The 22,220-nt window shown below is 43.6% G+C and overlaps 1 protein-coding gene across 3 annotated transcripts in view; it reads left to right on the plus strand.

Annotated features, from left to right (window-relative positions):
* The window catches only part of CEP85L (centrosomal protein 85L), a 312,459-nt gene that overhangs the window by 274,467 nt on the left and 15,772 nt on the right, over positions 1 to 22,220 (plus strand). For all 3 annotated transcript variants that reach the window (XM_075340018.1, XM_075340016.1, XM_075340017.1), the window contains exons 6-11: positions 84 to 272; positions 5,228 to 5,380; positions 7,437 to 7,591; positions 8,998 to 9,115; positions 9,390 to 9,440; positions 13,526 to 13,633. In XM_075340018.1, coding sequence (XP_075196133.1) covers positions 84 to 272; positions 5,228 to 5,380; positions 7,437 to 7,591; positions 8,998 to 9,115; positions 9,390 to 9,440; positions 13,526 to 13,633 — 774 coding nt within the window. The remainder of the gene's footprint in view (positions 1 to 83; positions 273 to 5,227; positions 5,381 to 7,436; positions 7,592 to 8,997; positions 9,116 to 9,389; positions 9,441 to 13,525; positions 13,634 to 22,220) is intronic.

Below are 22,220 nucleotides of genomic sequence, written 5' to 3' on the forward strand. Positions count from 1 at the left end.
GACTTTTCCAACTATTAGTCTCTTCTGAAATCTAAATATGGAGAAGAAGCCATTTACTTTGTTGTCATTCTTTCCTTCTCAAGGGTTCGCCATGTGAGAGCTGTAAACCTCTGCAGAACTTCACTTCAGACAGATTGAATCCCCTCCTTCGGGACAGAGGTGAACTCGAGGGAAAACTTTCTCCTGCCGAAATGGGCATCACAGCACTCAGTGAGACTCTGAAACCGGGCACTCTCAGACCCAGCGATGACCTGAAGAAGATGGAGGAGAAGGTATAACACTCTAGTAGTAATTGAGACCGACTCTCTTCATCTAAAAATAACTGAAGGGCCGATGGGAGGTGGCACATTGGGAGGTATTGAGTGAACATTGGAAGGGATCATTCCCTTTAAAGTGAAACCATAAACCATAAATGACCAATTTTGTTTAAATATATATAATTTTAGTACGTATCAGTCTGTATTCACAATGAAAATTTGGAATCTTGCAATTTTTACACTGGTTGCTAGGTTTTTTTGTTTTTTTCAGTCTTAATTTCCCATTTTAGGAAACAACACATGTACATAGCCACAGTGGTTAACCCTATTTTTTTGTATTGAAGTGTCTGATGAGTCTGTTCATAGGTCACTGTGAGGAGGGGGGCAGGGGATCTATATCATCTACGATGAATGGCAAACCTTGTGTTAGCTGTGTATAGAAGGGTCGTTCTGCCTCTGATGATAAAAAGCTTTGCTGTAAACTGTTCCTGAAAGAACAGAAAGTATGAGTCTATGAAAGTCCCAGTGGCCACTGGGAAAATTGCAAGGATACTCATTTAGGGGTTTTTTTTTTTTTTTTTTTTTTTAGTAAAGATTATGATTTTGAGGTGAAAAATCATTGTAAACAGTTTTTTAAATACATGTAGCATAAAATCCTAATTTAAACAGTAGGTCATTTTCTGATGATAGCTTCCCTTTAAACTCCTCTATCACCCATTTCTGAAGCGGCAAATGAACTGATCTTGCATTTTGATGAAGACGTTGGCTCTTGATTTTCCCCATGTCTTGTAAAAATAAAATCAATAAGTCTGTTACTGTGGGAGAAAAGCACCGCAGGTATCTGACTGTTATCATACGATGAAATTGCCAGCTCTGAATTGAGATCCTGATTAAAAGAACTCTTGCTATAGACTTCTGAGTGTGCTGATGAATACCACTGATTATCTATGGAGCGAGATTACCTTCAGAGCCAATCAGGGATTACTCTCCTTGGCTGCATTCGCGGCTTTGATGCCATTGTAGGTTGGTAGGAAGAAGACGAGCGCCAGCTTTTTCCATTATGGTTGGGGCTGAGGTTATGTTGCCTTATGTTCTGTTTTCTCCTTATCGTTCTGTGCATAACTATTAGACATTAGAGCTTGATGAGCAGTGTGATATACTGTGGGTATCTAGAAAACATCTGTTGTGATCAGCCGTGCTGAAACATTTATATGGTTCCGTACGTGTGAGAGATTAGTTTCATGTTTAATAATGTAGTGCGAGGATGTGCGGTAAATACAGAGCATTCTGGGGTTTTGCCTTTTTTTTAATGTGCCCCTTCTTTGCTAAACATCAGAATCAACAAGTCTTTGGCAGATCTCATTTGAGGAAGTCTGGGAATGATATGATCACTACCAGGTATAGAAAACATGGCCACCCAGCATTTTGTGTTTTAGTCTTAAATTCTGTAAATAAGCCGAAAGAAGTGACATGTTAAAGATTTCCAAACGCTGCAGTTCTCAAATTCAGTCATTAAAAAACTTCCCAAAAAACCATGCATGAGATTTCAGAAATCACGTAGGTTTTGCTGGTTACTGTAAAATGCAGCTTATTATTTGCATAAAAAAACTGCAAAAATTCTCAGTGAACATAGCCTAATCATGAACGGGATGGATTGTTACATTTTTAGAATTAGGAATGTAAGAAATCTTGATCATAATTTGTGTAAGACTGCACCTAGAAGCCTAACTGAAGAGAACAACCTGTGGACCTCACCACAGCACATGATCCACCTAACTTTAATCCATGGTCCAATGTGCAGGATGTTATTTTTGCCAGAATCGGATTTTCTGGCACAAGACTTTTCCGCAACAAAATGTACCCCAATGTCTATTCCTACCTGTTATATATGAAGAAAAAGCAACACGCTGCCAGCTTACCTCAGTCAATGTTTCTATGAGTTCGGTCTGATCTAGGTGGAATCCGCATGGAGGACTCAGTGGTAGCTCACTGCATTGTATAGAGGAAAAAGAGGAATTTTCATGCAGCGTAAAGGCCGCTTTACACACAACGATATCACTAGCGATCTCGTTAGCGATGTGACACGCCCAGATCGTTGCTACGTTTTGCCGAGATCGCTCATGGGTCGTTTTGTAGCGGTCACATGTACCCATCTCAGAAATGACGCTACATCGTTCAGCGATATATTGTTTGACCAAGGCGGTCATGTGGACAATAATTGTCATGGAATGGATAATTGTCAATAGCATACACCCTGGCGTGACACCAATCATAGCGAAGAAGGTGTGGAGCATTGCTCGTAATGACACGCCCACGTCGCTGATGACGGACGCACTAACGATATTGTTCGTTGTTGGTAGGGTGTCAAACGTAGCAATATGTCTGCTGCATTCAAAACGACAAACCATATTTTGAAAATGAACGACGTGTCAACAATCAACGATTTTCGCTATTTCTACGATCGTTCGGAGTCGCTCCTAGGTGTCACACGCAACGTCGTCGCTAACGACTATGACATATCGTCAGATAAATCGTAGTGTGTAAAGCGGCCTTAATATGCAAAAGTCCCAGGTATCTTAAAATTTAACTTTTATTATCTTCCATAAAAACAGACAAAACGTTACAAATTAGCAGTATAAATCCAGTGAGGTATAAGACAACACGTTTCAGCGATTTATCTTGCCTTCATCAAGGTCTTGATGAAGACCATGATGTAGGTGCGTTAAATCGCTGAAACGCATTGTCCTTTATACCTCACTGGATTTATACTGCTAATTTGTAACGTGTTTGCTCGTGTTTATGGAAGATAAAAGTTAAATTTTACGATACCTGGGACTTTTGGATGTCACGCTGGATGAAGATTCCTTTTTTCCTCTATCTGTTATATATGAGGCAGAGCATAACCCTGAGCATTACTGCCAATTACTATCCCTCTTTTTGATCAGGGGATTATTTTTCGGATGCCCTGGCGCAATTTAACTTCTCTTTATACTGGCACATGTTACGGTAATATACTTTTTTAAAGGGATCCAGTCACCAGGAGTGATCTTTTTACATTGGGATTTACTTTCCATCTCTTTCACACGACCCTAGGCCATTTTGGGAGTTCAATAACAGCCAACAGCCCAGTTTTCTGAGAGCTCTTCTCCAGTAAGGGGGTGGGGGGTGTCTTACCGCTGGAGTGATGCTTAAAATCAACATTCCCTGACCCCGATCTTATACTCACCATCTGGTGTCAGACGTTACGTCACAAGTTCTCAGTGCATCTCTGAGACCCAGAATGAGGCTCTCATAGATATGTATTGTGTTGTGACCCCTGGGGCACTCCAGGAAACACAGGAGATGCTGTCAGGTCACAAATCACAAGAGCCTGATGGAGCAGTGGTGTGATAACATATAAGATGCTGGAATGTGAGTATAAGACGGGGCAGGGGACTTTGAGCGTCATTCCAGTGGTGCATTTAAAAAAAAACTGCTGGAGTGGTGCTTTAACCCCTTAACGACCCATGACGTACTGGGTATGTCATGGATCGTGTGCTGTTAATCCCCGCCCCCTGCCGTGGGCAGGCGGCGGCGATCCGCGCACATATCAGCTGTTTTCAACAGCTGACGTGTGCCTGCTAGCCGCGGGTGGAATCGCTTCCACCCGCGGCCATTAACTCCTTACATTTCGCTGCCAAAATCTGGCAGCGATATGTATATGTTCGCCGCCATGACAGTTACTTACCCCGCCCCTACCGGAAGTCATGTGACATGATCACGTGACTTTCGGAGGTTGCCATCGTAGCACAGGGTCTTGTGATGACGCCTGCAGCTACGAAGTTTCACTTTCGTTTTCATCCGGCTCAGAGCAGGGTGCAACAGGAAGTGACTGTATCTGCTGTTTACAGCTGTATAGCTGTGCTCAGCAGATAAATAAGAGCGATCGGATTGCTGATTGCTATAGCCCCCTAGGGGGACTATTAAAATAAAAAAAAAAGTTTTAAAAAATAAAAAAACCTAAAAGTTCAAATTACCCCCCTTTCACCCCATTGAAAATTAAAGGGTTAAAAAAATAAAAAATATACACATATTTGATAACGCCGTGTTCAGAAATGCCCGATCTATCAAAATATAAAATCAATTAATCTGATCAGTAAATGGTGTAGCGGCAAAAAAATTCCAAACGCCAAAATTACGTTTTTTGGTCGCCGCAAATTTTGCGCAAAATGCAATAACAGGCGATCAAAGCGTAGCATCTGCGCAAAAATGGTACCGTTAAAAACGTCAGGTCGAGATGCAAAAAATAAGCAGTCACTGAGTCTCAGATCCCGAAAAATGAGAACGCTACGGGTTTTGGAAAATGGCGCAAAACGTGCGCCACTTTTTTTGGACAAGCTTGTGAAATTTTTTTAACTCCTTAGATACAAGTAAACCTATACATGTTTGGTGTTTACAAACTCGCACTGACCTCAGGCATCACATAGATACCTCAGTTTTACCATATAGTGAACACAGTGAATAAAATATCCCAAAAACTATTGTACAATCACACTTTTTTTGCAATTTTTCCGCACTTGGAATTTTTTTGCCGTTTTCCAGTACACTATATGGTAAAACTTGTGGTTTTATTTAAAAGTACAACTCGTCCCGCAAAAAAACAAGCCCTTATATGATTGAAAAATAAAAAAGTTACGGTTCTCAGAAGAAGGGAAGCAAAAAACAAAAACGGAAAGTGCTCGGGGGCTGAAGGGGTTAAGAAACCATAGAAAGCCCTAGTCAGCCCATGTTGATGTTCAGTTTCCAGCATCTTTTCAGAGCTTAATGCTAAAGAAAGGTTAGTTTTACTATTAATTTAATATATTTGAATTAATTTAATCAGTCACATGACTCGTCATAGCTTTTCATTTTTAGCTTATTAGCTTTTAAATGTAACTAGATTTGATGTAAATATGGAAATTGATTTAATTGTCTCTCCATCTTACATTTAGATAAAAACTCGAGACAAATACATTAACAGCCTAAGGAAGAAATGTCAAAAGGAAAATGAGCTTAACCGGGAGAAGCAGAGGCGGATTGAGACTCTGGAGAAATACGTGGCTGACCTGCCTACGCTTGATGATGTACAGAGGCAAAGCGAAAGGGTAAGTGGCTATTCATTACAGTCTCCTGCTTGGTATGTGTTACTGTCACACCGCTGACTTGCTTCATAAAGAACGCCTGCTCTGTCTGTACCGGGGATGCCAGAGGTGCGCCCTTCATTTTTCAAATGAAATTGACTAAAGTTCAGTGGTGTAGTTTATGTTAAGCTTACGTGTCAAAGAGCTGTAATGCTCAGTTTGTGAAATACTGGTGACATTATTTTTGGGGCACCTTTCTAAGGACATGTTTACTTTTAAACAGGCAATTTGCAAAGGGTTAATATTGTGGATACTGAGAGCACCCACTTTTAAAGGGGTTGTTAAATACTCCGATAATCCTTTCTCATTCCCCATGTTTGCCCACCATTAAAATAATCCTGTGTCGATGCCGTTCCGGCAGTGTCGATACCTGCGTTCTGGGAGCTCACATGAGTTTTTTACTTCATGCGAACTGCACTCAATCACTGCTGGCTTCACTATCCCCGGCAGCAGACAAATAAGTTATCAAGTGGAAGTGACAGCCGCAGCTGATGCTCACTTCCTGTTGATTACTCATAAGTCTGCCGGCATGGACAGTTTAGCTGTGGTGCTTGGGTGCAGCTCGCGTGATGTAACAACGCCACATGCCGCAAGTGCTGGCACCGCTGAAGCGGCGCTGGCACTGGAGGGGAGTATAAAGATTTTTTTTATTTTAATGGGGGCAGCTAACGCATACAACCAGCAGTCAAACCTATCTATGGCTACCAATGAGTACATTTTTTTTTTAGTAACATGAAGATGTTACTTGCAAACTCGTTCTCTTATTTACCTCTGCAGATGGACATATCTGCTCTATTTGTATGATAAAGCATGGCATATGTCTGCAGGCTGGAAGCATCTGTTAGCGTTTCTAGACATGACTGGTTCCCTTTAATTTCTATTTAACTATAGATATCTGCAAGTAAATGGTATTATAACCCTGCTTGCCTTACTGGAGTAGTGGCTACTGGGAGAAAATGAAGTTATATCGTCTCTGTAGCTGCTGCTTCCAGTGATAGGGGTGGTACAAGGAGCAGATACAATCACAGCTCACTACACAATGAGTGCGGCTCAAATCACTCCCCTGCACTTTCACTAACTACCTGATCTGCAAACATACGCTGTATAGAAGGCTGACAAAATACAGGGGAGCGATTATAGCTCCTATAAAGTGAGCAGTGAATGCAATTGCTCCCTGCCCCTATAACTGGAAGCAAGCAGCTACAGGTAGGATATAAACTCATTTTTTCCCTGTAGCCAATGCTCGAGAAAGGCAGGCATGGTTTTAATGCTACTTGCTTGCAAACTAACCATATATCTGCCATTAAATAGTATTTCTGGACATAAGGTTACCTTTTAAAGGGGGTTTTCCCACCAACAAAGTTAATTTTAATCAATAGGTCTTGTAATAATAAGTTACACAATTGAATATGTTTTAAAAAAATTGTTCCTGTGCGGAGACACGAACATTACACAGTACATAGCAGGTACACATTTATAAGACTATCTCACCACAGGGACACTTCATTTTTTTTTATTTATTTTTATAACATATCCAATTGTGGAACTTATTATTATTCCAAGATCTATTGAGTAAAATGAACTTTGTTCATTTGAAAACCCTTTAACTTTTCACTAGACAAAAGTAAATGGTGTACCTCCTATTGGTGCTGCTCTACTGATTCTGAAGCAGTTTTTCCTGTTTCTTCTTGGCCCCTTCTTCCAAAATTATGCTACTTCACCCCTCCTCCCTGTATACCCCAAATGTTCTCTATGGGCATTTGCTTTTTTCCACTCATTTAACTTTATTTCTGGGAGCACAAGTTTGGAATGAAGGAGCACAGAAGAAAAAACGATAAACTGTTCCCAAATCCGTGGAGCAGTGCAGAATGGAGGAGATACTCCGTTTAAATAGAAAGTCTCTTAGAAATAACACAGCTGCATTAATTTTGACATTGGCAGTTGAGTGCATTGTCGTTCTAAAATTGGCATAATGACATAATTAACTTGTACCTTAATGGCTTGTATAATGCATTTAAAGCTACAGGTATTAGAAGAAGAAAACAAACAGTTGAAAGAGACCATTAAGTGTTTAGAAAAGCTCTCCAGCGAGTCCAGAACACAGTTCCGAGAAAAGGAAGCGCAGACAGAGTGTCAGAAACAGAGGGAAAAAGAACTAGTCTTAACAGTTCAAAGGTAAGCATTCTCATGGAGGTTTCTTTCATGTGTGTGTGAATGCATGTTTCAATCAAGAACAGAACAGTAAGATTGAAGAATTTTGACAAGTCTCTATTCGTGTTAAATGCTTCTGGTAAAGTGTATTTACGCCTGTTTTTAATCCACATAACGACGTGGGATCCACGTTTTCCTTAATAGGTGTGGCTTCCCATGTCAGTCACTACAGGACCTGCCGAAGCACATACTGTGCGAAATGGCCAGCCGTCGTCCTACCCCATTTGCCTCTCCTCACCTCCCCCTATGCTGTACCCGATCCACATGTAAAATAAAAAACCACGAATGAAGATACGGTGTTGCTGCCTCTTCTAACCTGGATTGGATCTTAATGCATGTTTCTATTTCTAGGGTAATTAGCCTTCCCACACCCACAACTTTCCCATATTGTGGTGTAAAGAATGCCTTAAGACATAGGTGCAGGTGTGAGACCCTACAATGATGTCTATACATACTGTCTGCATGTGAAATATTGTAGGATTTCATTTTTTTTGTTGGGGCAACCATTTTTTTGTGTTGACTTTGTATATATGTAGCATGAGTTTTACTCATAAATTGAATTGATAAAAATATATGTCGGGCATTGGTCACATTATTATATATGCAAAGTTATCCGTGATCTTGTGTTGTATACCACTAATGCCATAGCTTGGGTGTACCAGTCACTTGCAGTATGCAACTCCAGGATTTTATCGCTGCAACCAAGATAAACCAAAAACAAAGAAGGTGTCGTCATGTTGTAGTAATGGTAGGAATGGCAGAGTTTACAAAGACGTGTATAGTTTTTATACTTTCTCTGTGTTTCGAGTAAAAAAAAAAAAATCTCTTGTATCCTCCCCCCCTTTAAAAATGTATAATGAAAAAAACAATAAACATATTCTGTATCGGTGTGTTGATAAAGTGATCTATCACGTGATACAATAATTTAACCCGCAATGTTAAACACTATAAATGCCTTTTTGGTCATTGCATATCGGCAAAAATATACAATAAAAAGTTATCAAAACATTGCATGTATGCCACAATGTTAGTAATAAAAACATCAGCTTATTGTGTTAAAGATCCAAGCCCCTAAGGAGCTTAATAATAATAATAATAATAATAATAATAATAATAACTGGACAAGTTTTACAGTACATTGTATGGTAAGATGATGCATGTCATTGCAAAAGCAAAACTCGTCCCACATTAAATAGACTTTCCAACCACTATAGGGTCATGACAATGTAAAAGTAATGGCTCTTAGAGGAAAGGATGAAAAAAGAAAAAAAAACTGCAGTGTTCAGAGGCTAATAGATTTTCATATGCATGGACTTTACTGTGTCCTGCTTGACCCAATAAATCGTATTTTCCTGTTTTTTTTCTTACAGCTTACAGCAAAAAGTACAAAAATGTTTGGAGGATGGTGTCCGACTTCCAATGTTGGATACAAAACAGCTACAGAGTGAAAATGAACGGCTCCGAGAGCAGGCTGAGCGTGCGAACAAGGTAAGGCACAGGACTCTGGGACCAAACAGGTCTTTCTTGAAGTTTCTGAAATATGACATTGCACAGCAAATATTTTTTGGATGCAAAACCAGTTCACAGGTATATCACTGTTTTCAAAAGTAACATATTCTTAAAGACACCCCCCTAAGTTAAATGTTTTAATAAAAGTAAGCTTTAGCTTTCCTTCTAAGGTTATCGATATTTATTATTTACAAAAAGTGTCAATTATAATTCCATTGTTTTTTGGTTTTTTTTGTTTTGTTTTGTTTTTCAGGTAATCGACAATCAACAAAGTCAAATTGACAGTATGGCTGCAGAAATACAGGTAAGATTGTTTTAAAAAGAAAAAATATATATATTTCCTGAAGTTTTATTTCTTAAAAAAAAAAAAAAATAACAGATATGAACTGTATTCCTCCTGTCATATACATGCGGCTGGCGTGGCTTCAATCACCAGTCAGTACATAGTTAGCGTTGACTGTATCCATGCCTCGGTACTGCCTGACAGCTGGCTGTGTACTGATACAGTGCAGACAGAGCTGTCAGTCAGTACTGGGGTGCGGTTGCAGTTGGCTCTCACTATGTACTAAGTGGTGACTTATACAACTCCCGCCACACCTATATGACTGAAAGCTGGAGGCTGCCGGGAGGAATAAAGTTAATTTCCTCTCAGCAGTGGGGCTTGAAGCATGACAGTCACACTGCTTTAGAATCTGCAGATTAATAGTGTTTTTTTTTGTTTTGTTTTTTTTAACACAACCAGTTTCCTTTAAACAATAAAACTATAATAAATGTACCATATTTTTCAGATTGTATGACCCTTTTACTCCCGAAAATTTGGGAGGAAAATGAGGGGTGTGTCTTACAATCCGAATGCACCTTATCGGGAGGTGTTGGAGAGGGGTCGCAGGAGGCAGGCGCTGTGCTGGGGCCTGTGTGGCAAGCTGTGCTTGGCGCATCCTGAAAATGTCGGTGGTGTTCGGTTCAAATAATTACGCCTGGAGGTGCAAATGGAGCTCTCTGCTCCAGATCTTATCTGCGCATGCGCCGCCTCCAGGTCATTAATCTCCCAGCAGAGGACTTAAGGGAAATGGTGCCAGGAGGTGGTGTGTGTGCAGATGAGATCTGTCATTGAGGGGTTGCTCAATCTATGCACGCGCCGACTACGGGCAGCATTCTTTGAAGCCCGCACCGCCGACAGTTTTTGGAAGTTTCCTACCTCACATTATCCGGGACACCCGCCGCCCACAGCATGGATCTGCTCCACCACCGTCCCTGCGTCTTGTGACTCTGCTCCACCACCGCCCCTGTGTCTTGTGACTCTGCTCCACCACCGCCCCTGTGTCTTGTGACTCCGCTCCACCACCGCTGCCATCTACCCCTCGGTAAGAGATCACCAGATTTTAAGACAGATCCCCATTTTTTTTTTCTTTCTTTCTTTATTTACATTTTCTTCCTATCCGGTTTGTGTTATAAACCGAAAAATACGGAAAATATAGGTTAAAGAGTCTGATCAGTGATGTGATAAATCGGGGGAAACTACCTTTCAGTGTTGCCACCAGATTTCATAATGTATTTTTAGAAAAGCATTTCTGCTTGTTTTTATTGTCCCTTAGTTATAAAATTAGTTTTTCAACCCCACTCTGCAAATAAAATTCACTTGCCATTTTCATATTGTAGATCTCCATAAGCATTGCCTATAGCTTGCTGACGGGTGGTATTTTCAGTAATGCTAATACATTAAATCTTCAGAGTTTGGACAGTGCCCTGATTCTATGTAGAATAATGCCCAATATGTTGTACCTTATCAGTACTTCTAGGGAACGTACTCTCTACAGCACCAATATATAACAGCAGTCTGTGTACCAGACCCTAAGCTGCAATTCATCAGTTATTAAGGTGTTAAATTAAACTGCGACACCATTATTTTATTTTATTTTTTTTTTTTTTACCCACAGCTTGATGTTTTAATAGTTTTATGAAAATCAATAAACTTGAAATTACAAAGTTACTTTGAAACTGGGATTGGGCATGATTGCCTTTGGGAGTACCATAAATGTGTGAATAGGCACTAAGGTTTCAGAAGTGTGTTTTTGGCCAATGATTAATAACAAGCGGGATTTGGGTGTGTAGTTCATTATTCATTGTCTGGAAACATGGCCTGAGGTGGAGCAGACTGCTATAATTACCTGCCAGAGCACCAAGCTGTCCGCACTGCTTGATTAACTACATATTGTGTCTGTAAATCAGGTATCGCATGTATAAATATTTTATGTAGGACACTCATCGGAAGTCTTTAGCGCTGGGTATTAAATGCACAATTTATTTAGCCACTTATCAGTTTATCAGGACTTTCCAAAGCAAAACAAAAACTATTTCCAGTCATACATGAAAGGAGAACCACTAAATGTGTATGGGAGGAAGCCTCCTTCAGTGAAACGTGGTCTGCTGTTCTCTATACTGAATTTATTAAAGGCAACCTGTCACCAGATTTGGTGACTATAAGCTGCGGCCACCACCAGTGAGCTCTTATATAGAGTATTCTAACATACTGTATATAAGAGCGCAGACCGCTATGTTGAACATAAAAATGACTTTATAGTACCTAAACGGTCGCTGCGATGCAGTTGGGTCATATGGGCGTCTCCATTCTCTGGTGCCGGCGCCTCCTCTTTCGGCCATCTTTGTCATCCTTCTCCTGAAGCCTGGGTGCATGACGCGTCCTACGTCATCCACACTCGCCAACATTGAGGTCCTGCGCAGCGCACTTTGATCTGCCCTGAGTAGGGCAGATCAAAGTAATGTAGTGCGCCTGCTCGGGACCACCGAGTGTGTATGACGTAGGACACGTCATGTACACAGGCTAGATGGTCGAAAAAGGAGGCACCGGAGACGCACATATGACCCAACTCCACCGCACCGACCGTTTAAGTAAGTATTATAAAGTGATTTTTACGTTCTACAAAGCGGCCGAGGCTCTTATATACAGCATGTTAGAATGCTTTATGTAAGAGCCCACTGGTGGTGGCCGCAGCTTATAGGCCCCAAAACTGGTGACAGGTTCCCTTTAAGAATGAAATGATGGTGTGTAGTTCTGTACATCGGTATTGGGATTTGACATGTACTGGAAAGCAGATCTTGAAAGACCCACACACTGAAAGACAAGCTTTTCCCAGCTTTTCATTACACAATATATTTATGTAAATTTTGTTGTATTTAGATTAGATCAATCAACTATTGAATTATTGATTGCAAGATTAAAGCTACAGTTGCAATCACAAACCTTATTGCAAATTACGATTATTATTAAAATTTACAATCTTCTGCTGTAACAATAAACCAATGAAACAAGAACAATTTAAATAGCTCAACACGACCAATATAACCAGTGGTTCCTCCACATCCATCACAAAATTACAATTAATGACTATGACAGTTAGAATTATTCAACTGCTCCATAACAAGCATGTTTAGTACTTAATAGAGCCCTTTTTGGCTGTTATTATGACTTGCTGCAGAAGTGATGCATAGCTAGACACCAGCTTCTGCCAGTGTTCCCGAGCAATCTTAGCCAATTCTTCATGGGCAGTAGCCTCTAGTTCTCTAATATTTTTAGGTTTATTTCCTCCAAGCGCCTTCCTCATATCCCAACAAAGACTTTCTAATGTATTCAAGCCAGGTAACTGTGATAGCAACGTCAAAATCTTACAGGAATTCTGAAATTAAGCCTTTGGGATCTTTTATATATGCTTGGAATTATTATCCTGTTGTAAGGTGCAATAACGCCCAAGCAGAAGCTTCCATACAGAAAGCATTAGGTTTCCCTCTCTATGATTTCCTGATACTTGATGAAATCCATGTTCACCTCCACACGCTGCAAGTTTCCAGTGCCAAAGGAGGATCAGCGAGCCACCACCATCCTTCACTGTAGGCAGGGTGTTCTTTTCTGTTGTCTTCATTGTGCTTTCCCTATTTTACTGTTTAGGTAGGAACAGGTCGGAAGTCTTTTCTTTATAGAAGAAAAACTGATGTAACTGTAGTGATAAAAAGAATACAAATATTGGGTGATTCATGCTGACAAAGTCTTCTTCACACGAGGAAAACATTTTAGTGTGAAATTGGGCTTAGGCTGGTTTCTTACACAGGTATTTTTCCTTATACAAGAACAACCGTCCATGTTTTTCTATTCAGGGGTTGAATAATTTTGAGACTGCAGTAGTCATTAAAAGTGGCATTTTATGTTAAACATGGTGAAAACACTTGTTATATCAATTGTGTTATTTATAGTCTTGATTGATTGGTTTATTGCCAACAGGGGAAAGTTTGTAAAGTTTAAGAATTTCCACTGATGGTTGAATAATTTTGATTATAACTGTGTATATATACACAACTGTGTCTTTTTCTCTTTAGACGTTAAGCGAGAAGTTATTTCAGGAAGGTTCATGTATTCTGGAGCTCGAGAAGACGTTTGCAGAGCAATCAGACTGCACACAAAAGCTGCATACACTTTCTATGGAAGTATGTAATTGCAACCTATTAACATGTAAAGATTTTTATATTTTTGATTAATCATTTTTGTGATGGTTTAGTAATGAATAAAGTGCCCGTGGATTACCTTTGTTCTCGTACTGAACATGTATTTACACATTGAAATATTATTATTGCTATTTTATCTTTAGTGTATTGCGTACATGATACCCTTTACAGACAATAATAATATTATGGGTGGGTTTAAATACTTGACAATGTTTAATGTTGTCAGAAGGAGACATTATCTCCAGGTTCCTCACCTCATTAAATGCCCTTTATTTGCCAGATAAGCTTGGTGGTGCTATTGGAATGGCAGTGATGCCCTAGATAAACCACCTAAAAGCTTTTATTCTTTCCTACTTTAGCTAGTTTATTTGCCAGGCAATATTAACAATGAAATAAGTATATTTGAGCATGTCTTTAAAAGGATTGTGCAGGACTGGCATACTTATGGCTTATCAATAGGATTTGCCATTAATATGAGATCAGCACCCCCACAGATCAGCTAAAGACCACTCAGGCAGCACCTGGAACTATGCGATGTACTGGTTGGAACACAGCAACCCTATACATTACTTAGTTGCCACTACAAATTAACACACTTATTTCCATATATATTGGTTCTGACTGTTGCCAGAGCCATTTTCAGCTGATCGGTAGGGATGCTTGATGACGGACAGCCTCTGATCGCATATTGTTGCTCTGTTTCAAGGATAAGGTTTCAGAATGTCATTCATGAACAACCTTTTTGAAATGGTAGCATGCTGCACAACTAAAATAAGAAAAATTAGAATAGAAATTGCATAGTGCAATTCGAGAAGTTGCTTCGAGAAGTTGGGTCAAAGTCGGGCTTCAAGAAGTTGTTTTTTTTTTTTGTTTTTTTTTAAATCGGGGACGATTAATTTTGAAAAGGGTGTATATGATAACTAATGAGTAGATATGAACCATTTCGTGGAGGTTCGGTTTGTTAGTGTGACGCCCCTGGACTAGTCCAGGGTGTCACAGGGAACTGCACTATTCTCTATCCTTGGTGCAGGGCCCACCCTCCTTGGTTCCGGGGTCCGCAACAGTGATTCTGTACTAACAGCACAAATCCTAGTCACCCAAACACTACACTTGTCAGGCACACCAGGGGCGTGGTTCCAGCTGGGAAAGGAACCGCCCACCTATGAGTCAGACAGGCTGGTGGGAGGAGTCAGTTAGACAGTTGGTAGTAACTGAAAAAGAGAGAGGACCTGGGGATTAAGAGCTCCCTGAGGAGAGCCTGGCTGGGTCGCAGACAGTGGCCTGTACTTGACGGCTCAGAGATTAGCGGCGTCAGCACAGCGGAGGGATAGGACTTCCCACACAGAGCAGTCACAGAAAATCCCACGTGCCAGCTGCTAAGAGCAGGTCCCAATTAAAAAGAGGGACGGGACCCGAAGGTTTCAAGCCAACGGGGCCAGGGACACACACAGTATACAGTGTATGGAGGAAGGCTCCAGTCCACCACAGAATCACTGAAAGGGACCACCGCACGTGCAGTCACCGAGTGCAGCAGTACCAAGAGACTTTGTTTACCTCAGAGTCTGTGTCCACTGAATGCGTCATCACACCTGAGTGAGTACCCTGGCTCCCCAGCGCCCTGCCGGCCCTATATCAATATAGGCTGTTCCTACCTATTCCCTACCCTGAGTCCCGGGGCCCCTACCTGCGGAGGGAATCACCACCAGGCTGCCCCAACACCATCAGCCCCGGCACTCCCATACAGCAGCGGCGGTATTCCTTATTACCGCACACCGCAGGTGGCGTCACAAATATTCTCCCCCGTAAAAAACCTTTTTGTTTTTCATCAAAGTGTCTGCCGAGCAGTCCGACTGCTGCTAGGGCGTCACACATTGATTTTTGGCGTCACGAACAGGATAGGACTGGACCCACTAACCTGGGTGACGTGCGCCTTCTCCAAAACTGTTGAGCCCAAAGTGAATAAAAAAAAAAAAAAAATTCAGTTGCCGCCATCTTGCTGCTGAAAACCAAGGGGGCATAGAAAGATGTCGGCGCCGGGTGAAGCGAGCGCAGCGGCAGTTCCCCCTCAAGATCAAGGTGACATGGACGCACGAGCGACCGCGCAGATAATGCCAATGACTTTACCGTATGTGCCAGGCGCTACCTGGCTACCACAATATGATGGTTCCCCTGACACTCTGCAAGGATTCAAAAGAAAAATCCGCACACTCCTGGATATGTTTGGGATGAATGACCGGCAGCAAGCGTCTGTACTACTCGGCCAGTTATCAGGCGCCGCAGAGCTGGAGGCGGAGACCTGGACAGATCAGGACCGGGCCTCAGTAACTGCCATTTTTGAACGTCTGCGACTTTCCTTTGAAAACCGCACTGAGGCAGAACTCCGGATAAAGTTTTACAACTGCAAGCAGCGCCCACAAGAAAGCATTAGAGACTATGCTCTGAGGCTGCAATCAGCGCTACGGACTCTCAAACTAACCATTCCCATCAGTGAAGCTGAAGGAAACAAGGTGCTTGTTGAACAGTTTCTGCAAGGCCTGGGGTCAGTGGAGGACCGCAAGCAGCTACGGCTGTGGACTCTGGAATATCCTGCAATGGACTTTGCTGTTTTAAAAGACCGAGCCATCAAGGCTTTGCAAACCCTAGAGCCAACTGATTCTCCTGCTACGTCCTGGCAAGCCGGCACTTCTCCTCTACATGTGCCACCTCCTGTTAGAGCACTGCCAGAGCCAAAGACCCCAGCAGCGCCTGCAGGCGATACCAGTGATTTGTCTTTACAGGTGCAGCAGCTGAGCAGTGATGTTGCAAGGATCCTAGAGGCAATGCAGCTCAAGCCCAAGACCAAGCCGGCGGAGAAGATCCAGCTTGCTAACTGCCCAGATGACGTCCCTTGGATGAGAGGGAGGACCTCGACATACAGAGGAAGGAACCGTGACCGGTATGAAAACCTTGTTTGTTATAGGTGCAACAAGACTGGTCACTACGCCCGTTATTGTCCTTTAAACGGGCCACCCCTGGGGCCAAGGGCCACTCCCCAGGACTAAATCAACAAGGCCCAGCAGACTGGCGGGAGCGGTATGTTGGAGGAAGGACCATCGTTTCCATCACCTTGGATGGGATTCCGACTTCAGCACTTCTTGATACCGGCTCCCAGGTAACAACTATACCCCAAGTACTGTATACCAAATTCTGGTCAACTGAGGAACTCGCCCCACCGGACAATGACCTCACCATTTATGCTGTAAATGGTTTACCAGTAACACAACTCGGGTTCAAGGAGGTAACCATCAAGGTGGGCAGGGTGGAGTTAGCACGCCAAGGACTCATAGTAGTGCAGAATGACCCTAGTGACCGGAACCCTAAGATGATTTTGGGGACTAATGTTATTGAGAATTGTATGGGGGAAGTATTGTTTCTTCTCCAACAGCTCTCTGAAACTGCAGGAACGGGACGCCAGAGGGTCCTGCAAAGAGAGATTCGAGACCTCCAGCAGAGGCAACAGGTAAATTTGTCTGGTGGGGAAATTGGCGGTGTACGGGTAATGGATGCAGCTCCTGTGGTAGTGCCCCCACGGAGTGAGATGATGATATGGTGCAGGGCAGCAGTTGGCTCCCGTGGACAGAATTACCAGGCAGTGGTAGAGGCCCTACCTTCAGAGCACTGGTCTACAGTACTGACAGCCAGAGGGGTAGTCGATGTCCGTAAGGGGAGAGTGCCCGTGCGAGTGTTGAATTGCGGGGAGGAAGAGGTTAGACTGCCCAGGTATGCTACCATAGCCAAATTGTACACTGTGAGTGAGAATTTCATCCAGACAGTAAAGTCCTCAGCCACACCAGATCAGTCAGCCACAGACAGTTCCCAGATTCAGCAAGAACAGTGGTGTCAAGAGTTACATGTAGGTACTGACTCCACTCCACTACATCAAAAACAAGGGGTCTACAGGGTGGTTCAGGAGTATGAGCAAGTGTTTAGTAAACACCCATTAGACTTTGGGAGGGTGAAAGGGGTTCAGCATCATATACCCACAGGCATTCATCCACCTATAAAGGAAAGGTATAGGCCCATACCACCTGCTCACTACCAGTGTGCCAAAGACATGCTGAGAAGTATGAAGGAGGCTGGGGTCATCCGTGATAGTTGCAGCCCCTGGGCAGCCCCGCTAGTCCTAGTGAAGAAGAAAGACGGCACTATGAGGATGTGCGTGGACTATAGGAGAATTAACAACATCACACATAAGGATGCCTATCCACTGCCCAGAATTGAAGAGTCCTTGACTGCATTAAGATCTGCAAATTACTTCTCTACCCTTGACCTCACTAGTGGTTATTGGCAAGTGTCCGTTGCTGAGGAGGATCTCGAGAAGACCGCCTTTGCCACCCCGATGGGATTATGTGAATTTAACAGCATGCCATTCGGGCTGTGCAATGCACCTGGTACGTTTCAACGACTCATGGAGAGCTGTTTAGGCCATTGCAACTTCGAGACTGTCCTGCTGTACCTGGACGACGTAATTGTATATTCCAAGACCTATGAGGAGCATCTGGGACATCTGGCAGAAGTATTTGAAGCCCTTTCCAGGTACGGGATGAAACTAAAACCCTCCAAATGTCACCTGCTGAAGCCCAAAGTCCAATACCTGGGGCATGTGGTAAGTGCCGAAGGTGTGGCTCCGGACCCTGAGAAAATCACAGCTATCCAGAACTGGCCCAGGCCTCAGAACATCAAAGAGGTGCGCCAATTCCTGGGATTGATGGGGTACTACCGGAGGTTCGTGAAAGGCTATACCAAGATGGCATCCCCCTTACAAAATCTCCTAGTCGGACAAAGAAAGCACGGCAAGACTTCTGGCTCTCCATTCACATGGGGTGAGGAGCAGGAGAAGTCCTTCAAGTGGATGAAGTCAGCTTTGACAGGAGATGAGATTCTGGCATATCCTGACTATAACCTCCCATTTGTGCTGTACACTGATGCCAGCAACGTGGGGCTGGGAGCTGTTCTATCCCAGGTACAGGATGGCAAGGAAAAGGTGATTGCATACGCCAGCAGGAAACTCCGTCCAACAGAAAGAAATCCTGAGAACTATAGTTCTTTCAAGCTGGAGTTCTTAGCACTTGTTTGGGCAGTGACAGAGAAGTTTAAGCATTACCTGGCTTCTGCAAAATTCACCGTATATACAGACAATAACCCGTTGACACACCTGGACACGGCGAAGCTTGGAGCTTTGGAGCAGCGGTGGGTAGCACGACTGGCAAATTACGATTTCACTATAAAGTACAGGGCTGGTCGCAAGAACGCTAACGCTGATGCGTTGTCCAGGATGCCCCAGTTGTGTGATGATGGGAGGCATGAAGATGACCTGGAGGAGATTGAGATACCTGCTTTCCATCGCCCTACTGATAGAGTGAAACCCCGATATTATAGTGATCAGCAAGAGGCGACCTTCAACCCATTGCCCCACCATGGTTGGCAAGAAGCCCAAGATAATGACCCTGCAATCAGATTGATAAAGGCATTGATATCCGAGGCTGATTCACACCTTGAACCAGATGCTCCAGAAGAAGCTAAGAAATTGTGGAAAGAAAGAAGTCGTCTGTGTTTCCATGGAGGCAAGTTGTGCAGAAGTCTCATTAATCCAAAAACGCATGAGAGAATATGCCAGATAGTAATACCCACAGCATATGCACCAGTGGTGTTGGAGGCCTATCATGATAGAGCTGGGCACTTTGGTTGGAAGAAGTTGGAAATGTTGCTGAGAAGTCGCTTTTATTGGACTGGGATGAGAGATACCATAGAAGCTTGGTGCAGGAACTGTGGTCCATGTACATTAAGGAGAAAAGATAGCACCAGTCAGCGAGCGCCATTGCAACCAATAGTAACTACCCAGCCTCTAGAACTCGTTGCCTTAGACCACGTCAAGCTCGCACCAAGCAGGAATGGGTACACCTATGCACTCACCATAGTAGATCACTATTCAAGATTCCTGGTGGTGGTACCTGTCAAAGATCTAACTGCCAGCACTGCGGCGAAGGCTTTCCAGGCACATTTCTGCAGACCCCACGGTTACCCAGATCACGTCCTAACAGATCAAGGTCCCGCTTTTGAAGCAGAAATCTTCCAGGAATTTTGTAAATTGTATGGGTGTAAGAAGATACGCACTGCCCCCTACCACGCACAAACAAATGGGATGTGTGAGAAGATGAACTATGTAGTCATCAACCTGCTGAAAACTCTACCCCTTGAGGAGCGGAACGAGTGGCCTGAAAAATTGCCAGATCTTGTGGACATGTACAATAGTATTCCTGTGAGTTCCACTAAATGCACACCCGCTTATCTCATGAGGGCTAGACCTGGGAGACTGCCAGTGGATCTGGAGATGGAAGTTGAGATGCCTGAAGTTTATTCCCCAAATGCAGATTGGGATACCAAGCGTAGAGCTCAATACAGGCAAATTCAAGAGTATGTCGAGGAGAATCTGGACCAAAGTAGGGAAAAGCAAGAAAGAAGCTTTAACAAGCAAGCCCAAGCCCCTCCATTTTCACCAGGAGAAGTGGTCTTAAAAAGAAAAAGAAAGATGCATAAACTGGACGACCAGTGGGAAAGAGAGCCATATGTGGTCCAGCCTTCCAATTTCAACAACCAGAAGACCTGTCTTGTCAGCAAGGACCAAGGAAGAACCACAGCTGTAATTTCCCGTGACCACTTGAAAAAGTGCCCTGAACCCCTGAACATCCAGAAGGAAGAACAGCCCCAACCTCAAGTGACTGAGAAAAAGAAGAGAGTGATCCACACCATCCTAGGTGACTTCCCGGAAGATTGGCCTATGTACAATGGAGCAGTGATTGTGCCTGTACTCACATTCCCGCAACCCGCGGAAGAACCAGAACCAAGGAGGCCTGAAATCATTGCACCTAGAGAAGTACCCATACCAGCACCACGAACACGTAGATTACCACCTACAACACCTAGCACCAGTAGTGGGGAACAGGTAGTAGCAAACACCACAGTACAAGGGTTAGAGGGAAGCCAGGAGCTTAGAAGGTCCACCCGTGTGAACTTTGGTCAGCCCCCACATAGGTTCAGAGATGAGGAATGGTAGCGGAACCCGGCTACTCTACCCTAATGTAAATAGTCTAAATATAGAGTAAATTTAAAAATGTTTAGTATTTTCCATGCTTTTAATTCTACTATTTTCCATGCTAAAGATAGTCATGTAAGACATGTTGATATAGAGTGTTGATAAGAAGAATGTTGATTTTATTTTAATTACCTGGATTCATGACCTGATTGACGACCAATGATAAGTTTTATTGAAAATGGACCTTTGGCTACAGGACTGGTGGTAGCCAGCACGAACTGGTGCTATTGTAAATGGTTATTTCCCATTCATAGCCACGGACTGCATCCCCACCTACAGGAGAAGACACAGGTGGAGGAGAGACCTGGGAGACATATGGCCCAGGTCTGGCCACCAACAGGAGCGGTGGCTTGCCTCCTTTTGGAACTTTGGGGGTGGGATGAAGGATTGGGAAAGCGAAACGTTGGGTTCAAGTGCCTCCCCTGCGTGGGATGGATAGATATGTTTTTCTTATTAAAATGTTCACTTTTTGCAGATAAAAATAAACACTCTGGGTGCACTGTAGCTCGGGGACGAGCTACGTTTAACCAAGGGGGAATGTGACGCCCCTGGACTAGTCCAGGGTGTCACAGGGAACTGCACTATTCTCTATCCTTGGTGCAGGGCCCACCCTCCTTGGTTCCGGGGTCCGCAACAGTGATTCTGTACTAACAGCACAAATCCTAGTCACCCAAACACTACACTTGTCAGGCACACCAGGGGCGTGGTTCCAGCTGGGAAAGGAACCGCCCACCTATGAGTCAGACAGGCTGGTGGGAGGAGTCAGTTAGACAGTTGGTAGTAACTGAAAAAGAGAGAGGACCTGGGGATTAAGAGCTCCCTGAGGAGAGCCTGGCTGGGTCGCAGACAGTGGCCTGTACTTGACGGCTCAGAGATTAGCGGCGTCAGCACAGCGGAGGGATAGGACTTCCCACACAGAGCAGTCACAGAAAATCCCACGTGCCAGCTGCTAAGAGCAGGTCCCAATTAAAAAGAGGGACGGGACCCGAAGGTTTCAAGCCAACGGGGCCAGGGACACACACAGTATACAGTGTATGGAGGAAGGCTCCAGTCCACCACAGAATCACTGAAAGGGACCACCGCACGTGCAGTCACCGAGTGCAGCAGTACCAAGAGACTTTGTTTACCTCAGAGTCTGTGTCCACTGAATGCGTCATCACACCTGAGTGAGTACCCTGGCTCCCCAGCGCCCTGCCGGCCCTATATCAATATAGGCTGTTCCTACCTATTCCCTACCCTGAGTCCCGGGGCCCCTACCTGCGGAGGGAATCACCACCAGGCTGCCCCAACACCATCAGCCCCGGCACTCCCATACAGCAGCGGCGGTATTCCTTATTACCGCACACCGCAGGTGGCGTCACAAATATTCTCCCCCGTAAAAAACCTTTTTGTTTTTCATCAAAGTGTCTGCCGAGCAGTCCGACTGCTGCTAGGGCG

Source organism: Anomaloglossus baeobatrachus, chromosome 3 (genome assembly GCF_048569485.1).
Source record: "Anomaloglossus baeobatrachus isolate aAnoBae1 chromosome 3, aAnoBae1.hap1, whole genome shotgun sequence".
NCBI lineage: Eukaryota > Metazoa > Chordata > Amphibia > Anura > Aromobatidae > Anomaloglossus > Anomaloglossus baeobatrachus.